Source organism: Falco punctatus (assembly GCF_963210335.1).
Source record: "Falco punctatus genome assembly, chromosome: 10".
Lineage (NCBI taxonomy): Eukaryota > Metazoa > Chordata > Aves > Falconiformes > Falconidae > Falco > Falco punctatus.
The window spans coordinates 38,610,854-38,626,848 of NC_137590.1; the positions used below are offsets into that span (position 1 = coordinate 38,610,854).

At 44.0% G+C, this 15,995-nt stretch overlaps 3 protein-coding genes and 1 long non-coding RNA gene across 4 annotated transcripts in view; 1 reads left to right on the forward strand and 3 right to left on the reverse strand.

Annotated features, from left to right (window-relative positions):
• The window catches only part of LOC308070990, a 172,034-nt gene that overhangs the window by 90,112 nt on the left and 65,927 nt on the right, over window positions 1-15,995 (forward strand). The window lies entirely within an intron of this gene.
• On the reverse strand, window positions 1,653-11,697 carry LOC308070980 (uncharacterized protein). The gene is made up of 7 exons (XM_080405821.1): window positions 11,150-11,697; window positions 10,373-10,458; window positions 6,734-6,960; window positions 5,738-5,887; window positions 4,697-4,730; window positions 4,327-4,465; window positions 1,653-2,373 (listed from the first exon to the last, which is right to left on the reverse strand). The coding sequence occupies exons 1-7, from the start codon at window positions 11,280-11,282 to the stop codon at window positions 2,018-2,020; spliced, it is 1,125 nt and encodes a 374-aa protein (XP_080261947.1). The 5' UTR covers window positions 11,283-11,697; the 3' UTR covers window positions 1,653-2,017.
• On the reverse strand, window positions 7,652-9,371 carry LOC308070979 (uncharacterized protein). Its single transcript, XM_080405820.1, is given in 9 exon segments — window positions 7,652-8,000; window positions 8,002-8,126; window positions 8,130-8,196; window positions 8,198-8,283; window positions 8,287-8,327; window positions 8,330-8,380; window positions 8,383-8,668; window positions 8,670-8,720; window positions 8,722-9,371. Coding segments are annotated over 9 exon segments (1,140 nt in total). The 5' UTR covers window positions 8,878-9,371; the 3' UTR covers window positions 7,652-7,723.
• Window positions 14,461-15,395, reverse strand: LOC308070987 (uncharacterized protein; the record flags this gene model as incomplete). The annotated part of the gene is made up of 1 exon (XM_080405829.1): window positions 14,461-15,395. A coding segment is annotated over one exon (588 nt), but the record flags the coding sequence as incomplete, so codon positions are not given.

The following is a 15,995-nucleotide window of genomic DNA, read 5'->3' on the forward strand; positions in this document are numbered from 1 at the left end:
GATTTAACGGAGGATTTGAGAAACAAAAGCACTGATATAAAAGTAGATATTCCACATGATGAACTTGCAGAGACAACTCAAACCATAAAAAATGTTAAATGTTTTCAGAGTTCATATTTTTACTGTACTTTTCAACTTTTTAAAGAATTCTAACTTCATTCCGTTGTGCATGGTATCAGTTGTACAAGATAGAGAAAAAAAACTTTGAGTGATTTATCCGTTATTTGTAAGTTTGTATAGGGAAACACACACCAGTGTGCACACTAGAAAAATAAAATTAAAAAAACCCATCTTCATATTACAGCCGTTTTGTTGAAAAAGGAGTTTGTTGTCTCATCAGATCAAAGCATCGTAAACTTTTACTATGGTTAGTACACATTTTCTTAGTATACTGAGCATTGCCTACATATTACGGATTCAGTGACCAGAAGTAATACTGGTGAATCAGCACGCCACTTACCTATGGCAGACCCGACAATTTTTCAGCAGCCTTCTGTAAGTCTAAAACAACTGCTGCCCACAGGCAGAACAAGCAGCTTCTGTTTACTCAAGAAGGATGTCAGTGTTCAAAACCAGATTCAGAAATGCATGGGGTTTAAGCTGAATACGATTAAAAACAGTTTTAAACCTCAGTTGGATCTACCTCTGGGAGAAACTACAGCAATTTCATTTTGAAGCTGACTTACAAGGAAAGCCTTATGGAAGGTCAGCTTCTTTACCAACTGAAACAATCAGCAATGAGCACTGACATGGTAGAAAACGGACCATGGTGTGCCCACGGTACCCAAACAAGAAAGCAGCTTTGTGTTTGATCATTATTTTGACTATTTTTTCCCATATACTCACAATAGTGGACAAAAAAAAAAAATTTAAAAAAATCAAGTGTCAACCTAAGGGAAGAACTGCCAATTGAAAGCCTGCTTTAGAAATTCCGCAAAACAAGAATCAACCACCACTAAAATCACTTGAAAGACTGACAGAAACATTTGTATTTGAATGGCGTATATTGCAAGGAGAAAGCTTTACATGTAATTTCTAGTGTAATTTCGCAAAAAGTGTAACTTTTGAAAGTATAAATTTAACGCTGCTTGGAGAATTCACTTAGAATGAAAATACTACTTCTTTATACTTGACAGATGTTTGAGGATTTTGAACACCTGCTGAAGTCAAACCCAGGCCAAGCTGGGACCGGCCTCTCTTCCTCGTACCCCCCTCCCCCGCGCTGGGAGGCCCAACTCCCCCAGGCCCAGCTCCCGCAGCCTCCCCTCACAGGGCTGGTGCTCCTGCCCCCGGGCCAGCCCGGCATCTCCCTGCCGACCTCACACGGACTGGGCAAGATCTCCTGGGCTGGGCGGCCAAACACCGGGCCCCGGGCTCGAGACACAGCTCAGCAAGCCCTGCGGAGGGGTGGGCACTCACTGCCCCCAGGGCCCTGGCACTGCTGCCCTCCATACAGCCCAGGCCGCTGCGGGCCGCCCCAGCTGCCAGCTCACGGTGGCTCCTGCTGAGCTCGCTCTCTGCCTGGGCCGCTCCCCAGCCACGCCGTCCCACCGGGGATCACCACAAGGAGATCTCCCCTCCCAGGCCAGGGCTCTGCAGTTGTCCTTGCTGAACTGCCTACGGTGCCTGCTGGCCACGCCTGTCTGACGTGATGTCAACAACGATGAGAAACCTCACACCTCCGGGTCTAGCTCAGGAGTGTGGGGAAAGGGGCAATCCCAAACTTGACCTTTCCAACAAACAAACAGGTAAGCAAACAAATGCTCTAAGCTCTGGTTTGACTTGCACTGGGTGGAGTTACCAGAAATCCTAGTATTATAGGCCCACTGAAGCTGCAAGGACAAAATGAAAAAAAAAAACCACCACCCAACCATCTCTCAAATCTCTCTTATAAATCTGATTTCCCCATACACACTCTCTTGCTCTTTTCTTGCTAGAAAACAAAGTTAGAACAACATCCAGAAGACTGTACATGGAGCTGGTATCCGGACGTTTTTCCCCTCTCCCATTATCTACTTCATAGCATAACTGGCCCACGGGATTCAAAAAACCCAAACCCAAAAGACTGGAAACTTCTCATCCTGTTGCCTGCACCATCAGTGTCTTTCGGAACAAAACCACTGACAAGATAATACATTATCAGACCACAATTTACATACTTAAGGCTTTGGATTTCCCTTTTCCATTCTGCTGCTTGGTGAGCCAATACGGATTTCAAATCTTGAGTCTTCTCCGCTCTGAACTGTGACTCCTCCCTTTCATCTTCCAATTTCCTTACTTCTCTTGAGAGCGCTTTATACTGATTTTTCTGACGTTCTATTCTCTGTTCATATTCAAGAAGTATGTTTTGCATTTTCAACAAAGTAGCAGAACCTGTTTTGAGACAGAAAAGACACAAAGCTGCACAAATACTGCCCAATGTACAAGCTGTTCAATGCTTTGCTGCATTAGGTGCAGGTGGCAGGTCTCGGTAGCGGGAAGGTCCCTGTGAGAAGGAGCCAGGGGTCGTCCCGTGCTGGACATGGACGGTTTCGATGGACCCACCGCAGGGCACAGCTGAGCCTCTCAGCCGTGCTGGCAGCTCCTCAGGAAAAACAAACGTAGGAAAGGGTGAAACCACCACACGGGCAGAGAAGGGGAAAAGCATGTGAAAACCAGCCCCGCAAACGAACACCCAGGTCAGCGAAGGAGGAGGGAGAGGTGCTGCTCCAGGTGCCAGAGCAGAGATTCCCCTGCAGCCCCTGAGAGAACCATGCTGGAGCAGATACCCACAGCGCAGTGCTGCGCAGGACCCCGTGCCAGAGCAGGCGGATCCTTCCCGAAGGACCTGCGACCCATGGAGGGCCCAGGCTGGAGGAGATTTTCCCCAAAGGACTGCAGCCTGGGGGAGGACTCACACTGGAGCAGGGAAAAGGGACGAGGAAGGAGCAGCAGAGAGAAACTGCTACGTCCCGACTGCAGACCGCAGCCTCCCCGTGCTGCCTGGGGAGGTGGCGGGGAAGGAGCGCAGCAGAGCTTGAGCAGGGGGGGTGCCGACATGTCCTTCTCAGGTTTTGGGTCTTTGTTTCTCACTATCCAAATGTATTTTAATCGGTGGAGTCCGTTTTGCCAGTGACAGTCACTGGGAAGTGACAGCCCTGCCTTCACACTGACCCACAGGCTTTTTCACCCCGTTTCGTCAATGAGGGGCAGTGGCAGCACTGGGCGGGGAGTTTGGCCTTCAGCCAAGGTTAACACTTGCCTAATGAAATTTTAGCATAGTTTAAGAGCCCTAGTAAGTGATGCTTATGTTTATATAATGCCTTGTGCATATATGCAAGCATCTTATGACAGTTGAAATTTGTTATATATATGTACTTATTATTTTTAAGCAAAGCCATTATTTTGCTGTACTCTTTCTCATTAGCTGTTGAGGGGTGTGCTGGTTGTGGCTGGGATAGTGTTAATTTTCTTCACAGTCGCTGGTACAGGGCCATGTTTTACAGCTGTGCCGCAAACAGGGTTGGTAGCACGGGGATGTGTTCCTTATGGCCCAGCAGCGCTCACACAGAGCCAAGGCCTTTTCTGCTCCTCACCCCACCCCACCAGCCAGCAGGCTGGGGGTACGCAAGGAGCCGGGCCGGGACACAGCTGGGACAGCTGACCCCAGCTGACCCAAGGGACGTGCCATGCCACACGGCATCATGCTCAGCATATAAAGCTGGGGGAGGACGAAGGAAGGGAGGGACATCCAGAGTGATGGCACTTTGTCTTCCCAAGTATTTGTTATGCGTGACGGAGCCCTGCTGTCCTGGAGATGGCTGAACACCCGCCTGCCCATGGGACGTGCTGGATGAATTCCTTGCTTTGCTTTGCTTGCGTGCGTGGCTTTTGCTATTAAACTGTTTTCATGCCGACCCATGAGTTTTCTCACTTTTCCCTTTCCGATGCTCTCCCCCACCCCACTGGGGTGGAACAAGTGAGTGGCTGTGTGGTGCTTAGGTGTTTAGGTGTGGCTGGGCTTAAACCACATCAAGGGGATATAAAGAAGAAAAAGCTCTTGCTGACTTTTGATGACCGCATTAGAAGGAGCTGAACTGTACTTTGCAAGAAACTGCTTCTCCAGCTCTGACTAGACAGAGAACCAATGATAACGTAAGGCACGTCGGCTGGCAATGCAGGCAACATCTCAGGTTAAGTGACAGTTTCACAGCTTTTGAGGGGGATCTCTAGTCACAAAGAGATACTATATCAAAATATGAAATTAACATACTTTGGAGTGCATACAAAGAAATCATGTTTTAAGGGGAACTTGTAACAGCTGAAGACAGAGACTTGAAAACATACCCATATGAACCACACTAAGCTCTTCCAACAGCAGCATAGTCTCCTTGTAGGTTGAAGCTTGTAACCAGACATCCTCTGAAGGTGGGTCAGATGAGTGAGTTAAACCAGGGTCATCAGTTACTTCCACTGGTATGCTGACCTACAAAAAATACAGTACTTTCTGTAATTCCACTGTCTAGTATTACAGACCATTACAAATGCAGGAATGATTCATTCTCTCCTTCACAGCCCACAGATTTGTCTCAAATACAATAAAGCTGCATACCAGCAGCAATTTGTACATCTGGTTGATCACTACATAAACACTGCTCCCACCTAAGTGATTAAAAGCTGATAGAGACTGTTTATCAAGAAACTAGTTTTACAGTACCTCGTTCCTTTCACTCCTGGTTGTTGCTGCAGGTCTAGAAAACAAGAAATATATTTCAGTACTGAAATGCTTACTTTGCATTATGAATAATACCTACAGTTGCTTTGAAAACTTAATTGCAGAACTGAATTAAACTAAAATCTGGTATAGTAACTTTGCTAGATATAGTTCAAGACTGAAACAATTATTGTGTGCTATTAACGTCTACTGGAAGGCTAATTTTTCCGCAAGATATTAAGCAAATAGTTGAAATAACTGTTCCCTAAACTTCACGCAAAGTGACAGAAATCTTACAGCTACAGACATGTAGCTATACGCTTACGTGCATTCCCTGTTTAATACCAGGGGTTTAGCTCTCTTCAGTACCGAGAATCCTTCTCCTACAGGTCAAAGAACTGTAATTTTGGATTCTCTGGTGTCCTGGGTCTGGCTGGGACGCAGTTTATTTTCTTCACAGCAGCCCACACAGGGCTGTGTGTTAGATTTCTGACCAAAACAGTGTTGATAACACACCAGATTTTTAGCTAGGGCTGAACAGTGTCAACAACTTCTCTTTCTCACTTTGCCACAACCCACACAAGTAAGTTCAGGGTGGGCAAGAAGTCAGGAGGGTACACAGCTGCAAGAGAAAAGGTGGAGCAGGGAGCAGGGCAAAAAATCCTGAGATACCTGCAGTGAAAAAACTGAGATACCTCACCCTTTTTAAACACATGAAATACTTCTATGCCTGTGCACACACACTCATGTAATTAATCAGAATTCGTGCACGTGACCTTATTGTTGACTTGGCCAGCATGTTCAAAAGCACTCTAAACAGAAGTGAAGTGTTTGTCAACACAAAGCGCATCAGGTAGTCACAGGAAAGAACAAGAAAGAACAAGAAAGAACATCAGGTGGTCACACGAAAGAACAAGAATCTTCATATGCATCAGGTTTACAAAAAACCTTAAACACACAACAAAAACCCAAACTTGCCTCTAGCTCTCAGGCCAATTTTTATCATTAAGTGAGTTTTATTTTCAACATTCCTTATATGCATACCTTCCTTCATCCTCAGATGTTTCACTGGAAGTGCTATCATCCGGTACTTGACCATGATTGCCACTGGAAGAGCTCATCTGCTGATGAGCCTTCTGCTTTGAAGGCTGTCTTTTACTTTCCTTTGCACCTTTGGCATTCAGGGCAATTTTACTGCATTACACAGAAAGAAAGAAAAAAAACAAAACACCAAGTGAGTAGGTTTATAAAAAAATATTTCTGTGAAACAGACATACTTAAGATGATGTCCAGAAACAACCGAGACAAAAAAATAGCTATGATAAAATCACAGACTTGACTGTAAAGATCGTGGAATATGCCCAAGTATTTAAAACCCTTCCCCTAGAGTGAGGGGGACACGTGGAATCTGAGCTGGATCCAGGTTAAGCTGGACTATATCCAACAGCCACGTTACAGAAAGCATCTAGAGCAGAGATTCCTTTGAAGGACAGACAGAAAAAGCTCCTGCTTAGGTCTGCATAAAAATACGTGTGCCTTCTTTAGACTTTTGAGATTGGTTTGGTAATATCATCTTTTCCCCTCTCCCGACAAAGGGCATATTAACTTAATGAAAAGGAAAACACCAACTGCACGGAGATCACTAAAATCACCTAGAAAAGGGAGTAGTAGCAAACCCCAAGTTCCTACTTTTCTTTTCTAGGTGGCCATTTCCTACAAAAATAACTGCTTTTTCCAGTCTTCAGTTCTGGTTTTGAAGATGCATTTTACCTCAGTGTTGACATGGAAATCACAGGAATTTAGGTGGGCGTTTTCTTTTGTTTTCCCCTTTTCTTTTTTTAGAGCAGGCAATAAATTTGAACCTCCATCGTGCGCTTCATTTTGTCTAAAAAGAATTTTTCTTCATTTTTTGAGAAGCAGTGGACTACTCACTATGGCTTTCACCACTAAGGAAACTACTTCAACTACCACAGTATCAGAAAACCTAAGACACTTACATAGTACTACAAATAAGAGCTAGAGATTATTTCCTTAGCTTACCCTTTCATTGGCATTTTAATCAATTTTGAGCTCTCCCCAGATGAAAAACTCTTTTTGTCTTTTTCTTCTATCGTGTTTTCATTCTCCATTTTCAAACAGTCATTCTTCCTTACAGTAATCTTTTGTTTCATTTGCCGATTAGTGATGTTATTTAATTTATCCACACATTCCTGTTTTGCCACGGCCTGCACTTTTGAACATCTTTGTTTGTCTTTTTCCTTCTTAACCTATAAAAACAAAGTTAAGCTTCACGTATTTCTAGAAGACAGAAACACCACATCCAAGATTGATTAATTCAGGGTTTACCCCTGAAATAATATAAAATGATCTTTTTTTAATTCATAGAGAAGCATTTTCACAAAACTACACTACAAAGTGTATTATGCCATTGAAAGTACTTTGAATTCACTCATGATGCAAGACATAACAAAAATACAGCCCTTAGAAAGAAAACAATAGTGTCTCTTAAAACATGAACAAGAAAAAAGTGAAAACAGTACTGATGGACAAAGCGTTAGGAGGACTGCACAATGTTCGTTGTAACACCACCAGAAAAAAAATCAAGTGGAACTGCGAACAAGGGGAGGAAAGAAAAAAAGATCCCAAACCCACAAACACAACTGGTTTCACAGGAAAGAGGAATTTTAGTGAAAGGCAATGAAGACACACCACGCAGATATCACAGCACATGAATTATTAGTCAGGACCCTGTTCAGAAGCTATTTTCATTCTTTGATTCAGAATCAGAACCTGGATTTCTTTTTATGGCAATGAAGAGATAACTACTTGCACTGGAACCAAGTGCCACCTATTGTTAAACTGGAACAATAATGCATTCCGTTTTCCAAAAATGGGGAAAAAAGACAACTCTCTACTGCTCTCTTTATTCACCAGTCACCAATTTAATTAGAACAAACCCCAATTTGTAGGAAGCATCCTCCTTTAATGATGAATAGCTAAAGTGAACAGGACCGTTGATCCAGAGCGAGATTAAAGAATAAAGAGTAGCAGGTGAACCACCTCTTTTAGCAGCTGTACCTTCTCTTTCTCCAAAGCCAGGAATACTATTTGCAGCATTCCTACCCTACCCTTAAATCTTCCCGTATCTTGTTTTAGTTCTTCATCAAGATTCCTTTTCAGCATGACGTATGATTGCTGAGCATTTGCAAAAAGTCTTTCCATTTCTGTTTCTCCTATTTTGTTGTTAATAAAGCAGTCCCTGGGAAAATCATCACTAAATCCAGAGTCTTTTCCAAGTTTCCTCTGTTACAAAAAGTGCATTTTCATCACATGTAGAAACTGGTCTTATTTTAGGAATAATATTAGAAATGTCATCCAAAAGACTTGTTTTAAAGCTGTATCTCAGGGAGTATTCAGGACTTCCCACTGCATTTCAACTACTTTCAGTTTCATTCTCTTCCATTTCCATAGAAGGCATTTTTTTCTCTCTCTTTCTCTCTCCCTCCTTCTGCTAGAGGCATCTTTGTATCATCGATATTGTTTGTGCAATCTTCTTCATCTGTACTCCAGGTATCTTCCATGTTTGCATTTCAGTTATCTTGATCAGAAAGGACACCAAGACTCGGAATACAGTTTCCATTTTGGGTACTTTTCCACCTAGCATAAGTTTAATATCTCCAAATTCACTTTACTTTCTAAGCTGTTACTTGATTCCGTTGCATGAGATGAAACAACATGAGAACTCTTCAATTCAGCACTGAAGCCATCTTCTGACATTTCTTCCACAAGGGAAGTAGTTCTCCCAGTTTCATTAATTTCACCAAGCAGCTGCTTTAGCTCTGCTGTAACATTTTTACAATTTGTTTTCAATTCCCTTTTCTCATTTTCAACCCACATTCTTGCATATCTTTCTTTCCAAGGTCTTGGACTTAACTGCTTGTCAGCACTGTGCAATTCCTCATTTTCTGCTGTGAAATTTCTGATGTAAAACTTCTGCCTTACCAGTGTGATTTTCATGTGCTGTTTTTTTCTATCAAGTTGGTAGTTTCTAAAATATATTTATCCTTAAGTAAACAGGTACAGACAGAAAGATTATCAAGAAAAATTACTACAGTTAATCTATGCAATTTCTGTTGCAAACTCATCCTATAATAGAAATAAGGCATTTTGAAAGCCATTTTCATTAAAAAAATCAAGGGACACTAAATGAAAGGTTCACTGCACACCATCTTCTTAACAAGAGAAGGACTCAGAGACAGCGGTTTCTTGGGTTAGGTTTGCCTAGGCATTAGGGTTGCTTTTACCTTTTAGCCTGCTTGCTTGCTGTAACTGCCGGCATTTGTCACAGAGCATGTTTATTTTTCACGGTTTATTGCTTTAATACCATTTTTCATTAAAACTGCCAACATTTTCCTCACCTACCCTCCTCCCTCCATCGCGCTCTACCGTCTGGCATTGTACAGTCCCCGGCCACCTAAGCTAACCCAACGGGAATGAACATGACAAGCTTCTTACCGTTCACCACACAGAGAACTGGCTAAGGGAGGATTATTTCTTCACCCAAGCTTCAGAAATAATGAATTCCACTCCAAGGTGCAAAGGAAAGGATTTATTAGGGGAACCTGCCTGCTCCTGCCCTCATCCCAGAAATCAGGAACCCAAGCTCGCAGGAAAACCGCACCACGCCTTAATCCTACCCAGCCCCCTCAAGTCCCTGTCCCCACGCTCTGTTTCTCAACAGCACCGACGGCTTCTGCCCCGTGTCACAGTCCTGCCCACACGCCCCTTTCCCTCGTGGTGCCTCCTGAAGAGGGCCTGCAGCCTTGGTGTCCCAGCGGGCTGAGACCGTCATGCTCCTCACGCTCCTCTCGTCAGCCAGGCCCTGTTCTCCCGCGGCAAAGACCCCTCCGCTCACAAGAGGGAAGGAGCACCTCAGCCAGACACCACCTGTCTCACCCTCCCCCTTCCCAAGCTCACTGGCCAACTACTACCACCTTGCAACAGGCTTAAGTCCTGCGCTTTGCCTGTTGGAATTAGGCACGTCCCTCTCTCGTGACGCCCGGCTGTGGGGTGGAAATCATTTGCTACGCTGTCCCTTCGGGTGTTCCAGAGGACGCCAGACCCCGCTGTGCAGCCCTGCCCCGCATGCCCAACACAAGCAGGACGCCTGCCTTATTCCCCTCTAGGATACCCTCCGAGAAAACCCTTTTCAAACACTTCACGTGGCCAAACAAGAGCACATTTTGCAGAGGCTGGGGAAGCATCAGAAAGGTCGCGATATTTCAAGGTGTTCTCTTTGATCTTTGTCTTACAGACCGGCATGTTTCATCAAACAGATCAGCATATTATAGACAAATCTCCCTCTTCACTTGAACGTGCATTTTGCACAGGCAATAAAACCCACATTTGGTGGCACTGTTTCTCAGCAGTGCACAAGAGGAGAAACACCGCTCAAAATTTAAGCAAACCAACTGAAAACAACAAGCATCCGACATAGTGACAAGGATTTAACCCCACCATAAGAAGACTGTATCCAACTTTATTTCAGACGGTAAACACAGCCTTCACCTACAGGACGTCCCTTCTGCATTATTCATTGACTGGTAAGTTTTCTTTACCTTAGTGTATAATACAGCCTACTGAATCAGACTGCAATCCAAAATATTTGGGTTTACATACCCGCACACCATAATATTCAATGCCATCTTTCATGTCTTCTTTTTCAGCTGATGATGACATATGAAAGGTAGATCCCGAGTTCTCACCTGCAGTGAAAAACCACACATTTTTATAACCATCAAGACTTCATATTACTTATTTACACCTAGAGTGCATCCTGAATCATCCTACTTGTGACAAAAAACTTAACACAAAATAAAAAAAAATACTACGTGCAGGACTGACCGTTTAGTAAAGGAGAAATCCTTCAGATGAGAGTTCTACGCCAACAGCAAAACTTCCCTGCCATTCTACACTCCAGATGCTCAAGAGACAGCGTCGCAAACTACAGGCAGAAGCCCTTCACAACAAACCCTGAACTTTCAGTCACGTTTTAGCTCCTAGGCAAAGCGTAACAGTAAGGTATCAAAAATTAAGACGGGGGGAAAAGTGCTTGGCCAGATCATAGCTTTCTTCTGCTACGTTATCATCCAAGAATGTCCAGGTGTTCAGACAGGTCAGCCCTAAACCACATACACTTTCAGCACTATGCCACAAGAACCCGAACCCAAAGAGATACAAACACATCCAAAGGGCACACGTAACGCAAACAAGGTAACTTCCTTTACAACTTGCCAGCAAGCGCCGTGACAGCTGGTGTTAATTAACAAATACTAAGCACTTCATTGCTATAGCGCGCACCCACACCGTAAGTGCATTCCTAAGGCAGACATCGATAAAAGCTCACTTCAGCCTGTACGTGTTTACAGACAAACATTTAGTCCACCAGGAAGTTACCGGTGTGGCGCTCCCCTGAAACAATCCGTGAGCGCGCTCCGTGTCTGTCTGCAGCTGGAAGCAACACACCAGGTGATCCTTCTTCCGGACTTTCAGAATCCGTCTGTAGAGCATAAAACACGGGCGTGAGCATCGGTACAAATTCTCAACTCATTTCTACGCAAAATGTTCCTGCTAAGCCAACTTGCACAGCATGGAATCACAAAAGCCTTTGATCAGCCCCTTGGAAAGGGCACGTCAAGACACAGTATATTGGAAAATCACAGCAGACTTGTGTGTTTTCAGATCTTAGGCAAAAACCTCACAACTCATCTAAACTAGTCTGTCACGCTGGCAAACTGCACAGCCGCAAGGGAGAATTAACACGGTAACTCGAGCTGTGGGTTGCCAACCCGTAACTGCAGGTCTGGGGGGGACCCAACTTTCGGACTGAACTGGTACCCGATACTCAAATTTGTGCTGACGTTCCCCAGGCACACGTCCTGCAGTGGGGAGCGAACACATTGCTACTCCCAGTTGCAAGGGTTGAACAAAGACGAGCAAGACAAAGCTTACAGAAACCAAGGCTACAAAAAAAAAAACCCCAAAACAACCCAGCAGCGTTTTAGCCTTGTATTTTTAAGAAGCGGGTGGGGAAGAGTTCCTTCTTCCTCACAAGAGAAGTCAGAGGGCGTAAGCTACAGACTCTGCCCGCTTTCTTCTAACCCATTCCCACAGACAGGAAGAACTAAAAGGGCAAACACAGCCAGCACGTGTGGTATTTCTGTTGAACGCTACTCTCAAAAAGGGCCAAAATGGTAGAAAGGCTCTTTCCCAAAGCAGCTCATCATCTAGGCTGCAGACCCTAAGGGCAACCACTGAACACGTCAGCGGAATAGAGTTGTGTGGTGAAAAAGCAACAATCCCGCCAGCCCCGCTGAGAAGCTCAGACTATTTTAAGCAGCAAGAAACTTCACTGCCGCAATACTGTACCAGAAACCCAACTCCAAGGGCCAGCTGCCATGAGACCCAAATCATTAGCTCGACCTACCTTCACCCCAAGCCTCGCTGAACAGCTAGCACACAGCACAAGTATTTCAAGGGCCCCCAGTTACAAACATACAGCAGAACCAGGAGAAGGGGAAATAAGCCTCAGCCGCGGCAGGGCCCAAGCTCCGAGTGCTTCTGGATCTCGCTCCCCACCCCCGCCCCACTGGGAACCCCGGTGTCCTTCACAGGAAATACCTCAGAATCCCAGGGAGATTCAGCACCTTCCTCTTCCTCTGCTCCCACCGCAGTCAGGGCACCTACAAAGGCAGTAAGAGGTGAGACACTGAGCCCTTCTATTTCACTCTGCTTTTCCCCATCACCCCTGCGCCCAAAAGATGCACAGCGGTTCTGTTGCTGAGGACAAACTAAGCAGTGAGTGTTGAATTCAAGGGTTTCTTCACACCCAGCACACAACAGACCACGGTACTTCCTTTGGATCGCCACCTCTCTTGCCTCCTCTCCAGCAGGAGATGGCTATGCACAACAGCTGACACAGCTACAAGCAGCACTGAACACGGGTTTGTGTCACGCTCAGGAAGAGGCTCCAGCATGCTGCAGCCCTGTGGCATAGTGTTCTAGGTCACCTGCTCTCCAATCCACAGCTCCAGAATTTTCCACTGACTACCACTATCCACTGTACAAGAAGTACCATAGAAACACCACCCGACACATCTTCACGCTAAAATCACCAAGAAACAATGCTCCTTTTGTAGCACTACCAGAAAAGATCTTCCTTGACTAGCAGTTTTTACCCTGCACCTTCCCAGAAGGTAGACACCTAAGCTTTGCCATTGAAAAAGAGGAGAGATTCACCGCCCAAAATCTCACCCCAAACACACAACTTGTCTCTATCTCAGGGGGCTAACATCCGAATCTCTTCTCTACTAGGCACACGCAAGGCTCAGTCTCAGTAGGTTCCTGGCCAGATTAAACTATCTTCATTTCTCTCTTTTAAGCTAGTCCGTTAGGTAAAACTGATTCAGTATTCGCTCTTGTGGAGACATGCACACAAAAACCGGGAAAGGAGCTAGAGACCAGTGAGGGCACCCGTCCTAGCAGAGGGGAACTGCTGGTTCCAGCCTCAGCTAGGACTACTCACACTGTGCCAAATGCAGGCTTATGGCAAAATGCACAGACAGAAGAGCATGTATAGGCACAACACCTGGAATACAGCAGGTTCTGCCAGGCCCGCTCTGTAGCATTTGATCAGCAGCTACACACGCTCTGGTAACATCTACCACACCACTCTACTCTCTGGAGACACACAGTGGAAAGTGTGCCTTCTCCTCCTGCTCCAAGACCTGAGGTGAGTACCAGAGTGCTCAGCCCTGACTGACATGGCAATGCTTTCGAGCACACTCAAGCGTGGCACTGGAGAGACTTTCTACGTTTTAAAACTGGACAAGGTGAGGCACTGGAACAGAACAGCTTTCTCTCAGATGGACTCAAATCTTTCCCAGGCTTCAGCCAAGAGCAATCACAACTTTTCAGTCTGACAGTACGGGCCAGAAAGGGGAATACTACTGTCACACCCAAGACTCTCTAATCCTCCTCTTTTTCAACTGTGCGTTTTGTTCTGATCGCTTCAGGGAGAACACAGCAACAAAACCAAGAATGACACCTGCTCCATGTAGCATCGTTTGGAATCCAAGGCCACAATTTGTTCTTCAGGAATGAATGAAAAGGAACAAAAGCTACTTTCCTCCTTGCCAATGCTCACTAAGGTTCACAGGCAAGGGAAAAACTTACTGTTTCAGAAGTCAATCACCGTTTCAGTTCATTTACTGTGCATTAATATTTATAGAGGAAGAACTGGGATCAGTATTCACTAACTCACTTCTCTCACCAGTGTTGTCTTTGGAAGCACTGTGGATTTGATGGCTATCATTACAAATAGAGTTTTTCACACCCTCAACAACTGCAGTTCGTAGCTCTTCACCAGTGTTTTCCTTTTCCTGCTCCTTCTCCTCTTCTTCCCGTTCAGGTGATTTTTCCTAGAAGATATTGACCAAACAGCTGGAAATAGCAGAAACAAGCACCTTCTTAGCCATCCATCGACAACTTTAAAAATGCTTTTCCTGTGTAAGACAACAGGGAAACTTTGTTGAGCTTTGTTTTACAATGCCTTCAGTTTTTCCATGGGACTCTATGAGTAGACAGCAATGACATTAGCCCTAAGTCTCACCCCTGGTTCTGCAAAGCTCCGGAGAAGCAATTCTTCATGTCAGCCTAACTCTAGCTTTCATTTCAGTACATCGTACCGGAACACGCTCTTCTTCCTCTACTTTGCTCCAGGAAAATCACTAACTTCCTGCTCTCAATCTTACTCAAACTTTTTGGTTCCTCACTTTCAGCCATCACACCAGGTATTTTACTAAATGGCAATAAATCTTGACAGATAAAAACTGTACATACAACTGAGAAAAAATGAATTTATTTCAGAAAAATTATACTGCCTATTTGTTTTCCTGCAAAACCACTGCAACCAATAAAAAAAAATATTGAAAATACTGCCCAACACTATTCTTATACCTAAGAAACTGCTTTGGCTAGGAGTAAAGGCATTTTCTAATATAAAAAAAGGAAGATCAAAAGATGGATACACGTGAAGTATTAACAGAAATCCAGTTTACCTTTTGGTTCTTACCTTTATTACCCTTAGAAAATACCTTTGTGATTGAATCATCCTTATATAACTTACTTTGGTGCTTGAGTGAAATGCTGCTCTTACATTTTCTTCATGCCTATTCAAGCACAAGTTTTCACCTTCTTGTTTCAGTGCTTCACAGACTTTATTATCTACTTCATATTGCTCTTCTTCTGTATCTTCATCATCCACATGTTCAAGAAAGTCAAAGTTTGGTCTTTGACTTTCAAGCCTTGGGTTTTTTCCTGCTGACAAAGAACTATTATCACTTTCAAAGCCATTACTGAAGCTTGACTTTTTCTCCTTAAGACCACAACTATCTGAGAGAAGCTGAGGTGTCTCTTTTTTCCAGTTTGTCATCTTAGATTCTGCAAAAAGGGAGTCATCATTTCTGTGAAACTTCACCCCAATCATGCTTTTCTTGTTCCAACTTTCTTGTTTATCTTGCAAATTATTTAGATTTTGAAAGACAGTTTGCTTTGGTACCGACTTGCAAGATACTTCATTATTCACCGTCTTTGGAGACATGGCAGTTATGTCAAAACAACAAAAGGAGTTATGTAAATGGCAACAGGCATGTTACCAGATGAATGGAGTAATCTGGGAACGTCTGGAAAAGGAACCAAGTCAAGGATGGGCAGGATGGAGGAAGGACTTGGCCAGGGACAAAGGCTTAGGAGGGGATTAATAGCTTCATTTTAACAACATGACTTATGTTTTCTGAAGTGACCAAGTGCTGTGTTTTCAAAATGCTACTTTTCTCATTTACTATAGGAAAAGAAATGTTAAAAAAACTACTTAGCAAATCATCTTATTTATATATTAGTATACTATGCAATCTTTTCCAAATAGCTTACTGTTTTTCCTGAACTGCTGGGAAACATTCATTAAGAATGTCAAGTTTGGCTTCTGCAGCTTCTGTAAATAAAGAAGCCAAAAACGATTACTTTTTTTAAAAAAAACACTAACGACAACAACAAATCTTTTGTTCACATCAAATCTTGAACGCTAAATGTAATCAGGCTGTCCTTTTGATAATGGTCAGGTGCTGGCTCCATCCCGTACTTCTAAGTACAAAAACACTCCTCACGTATGCAATTCAGTGAGTATTTCACCCCCAAAATACTGTGCAGGCACCCTTCTGAAAATTGTTTCCAAAACTATGGTTAC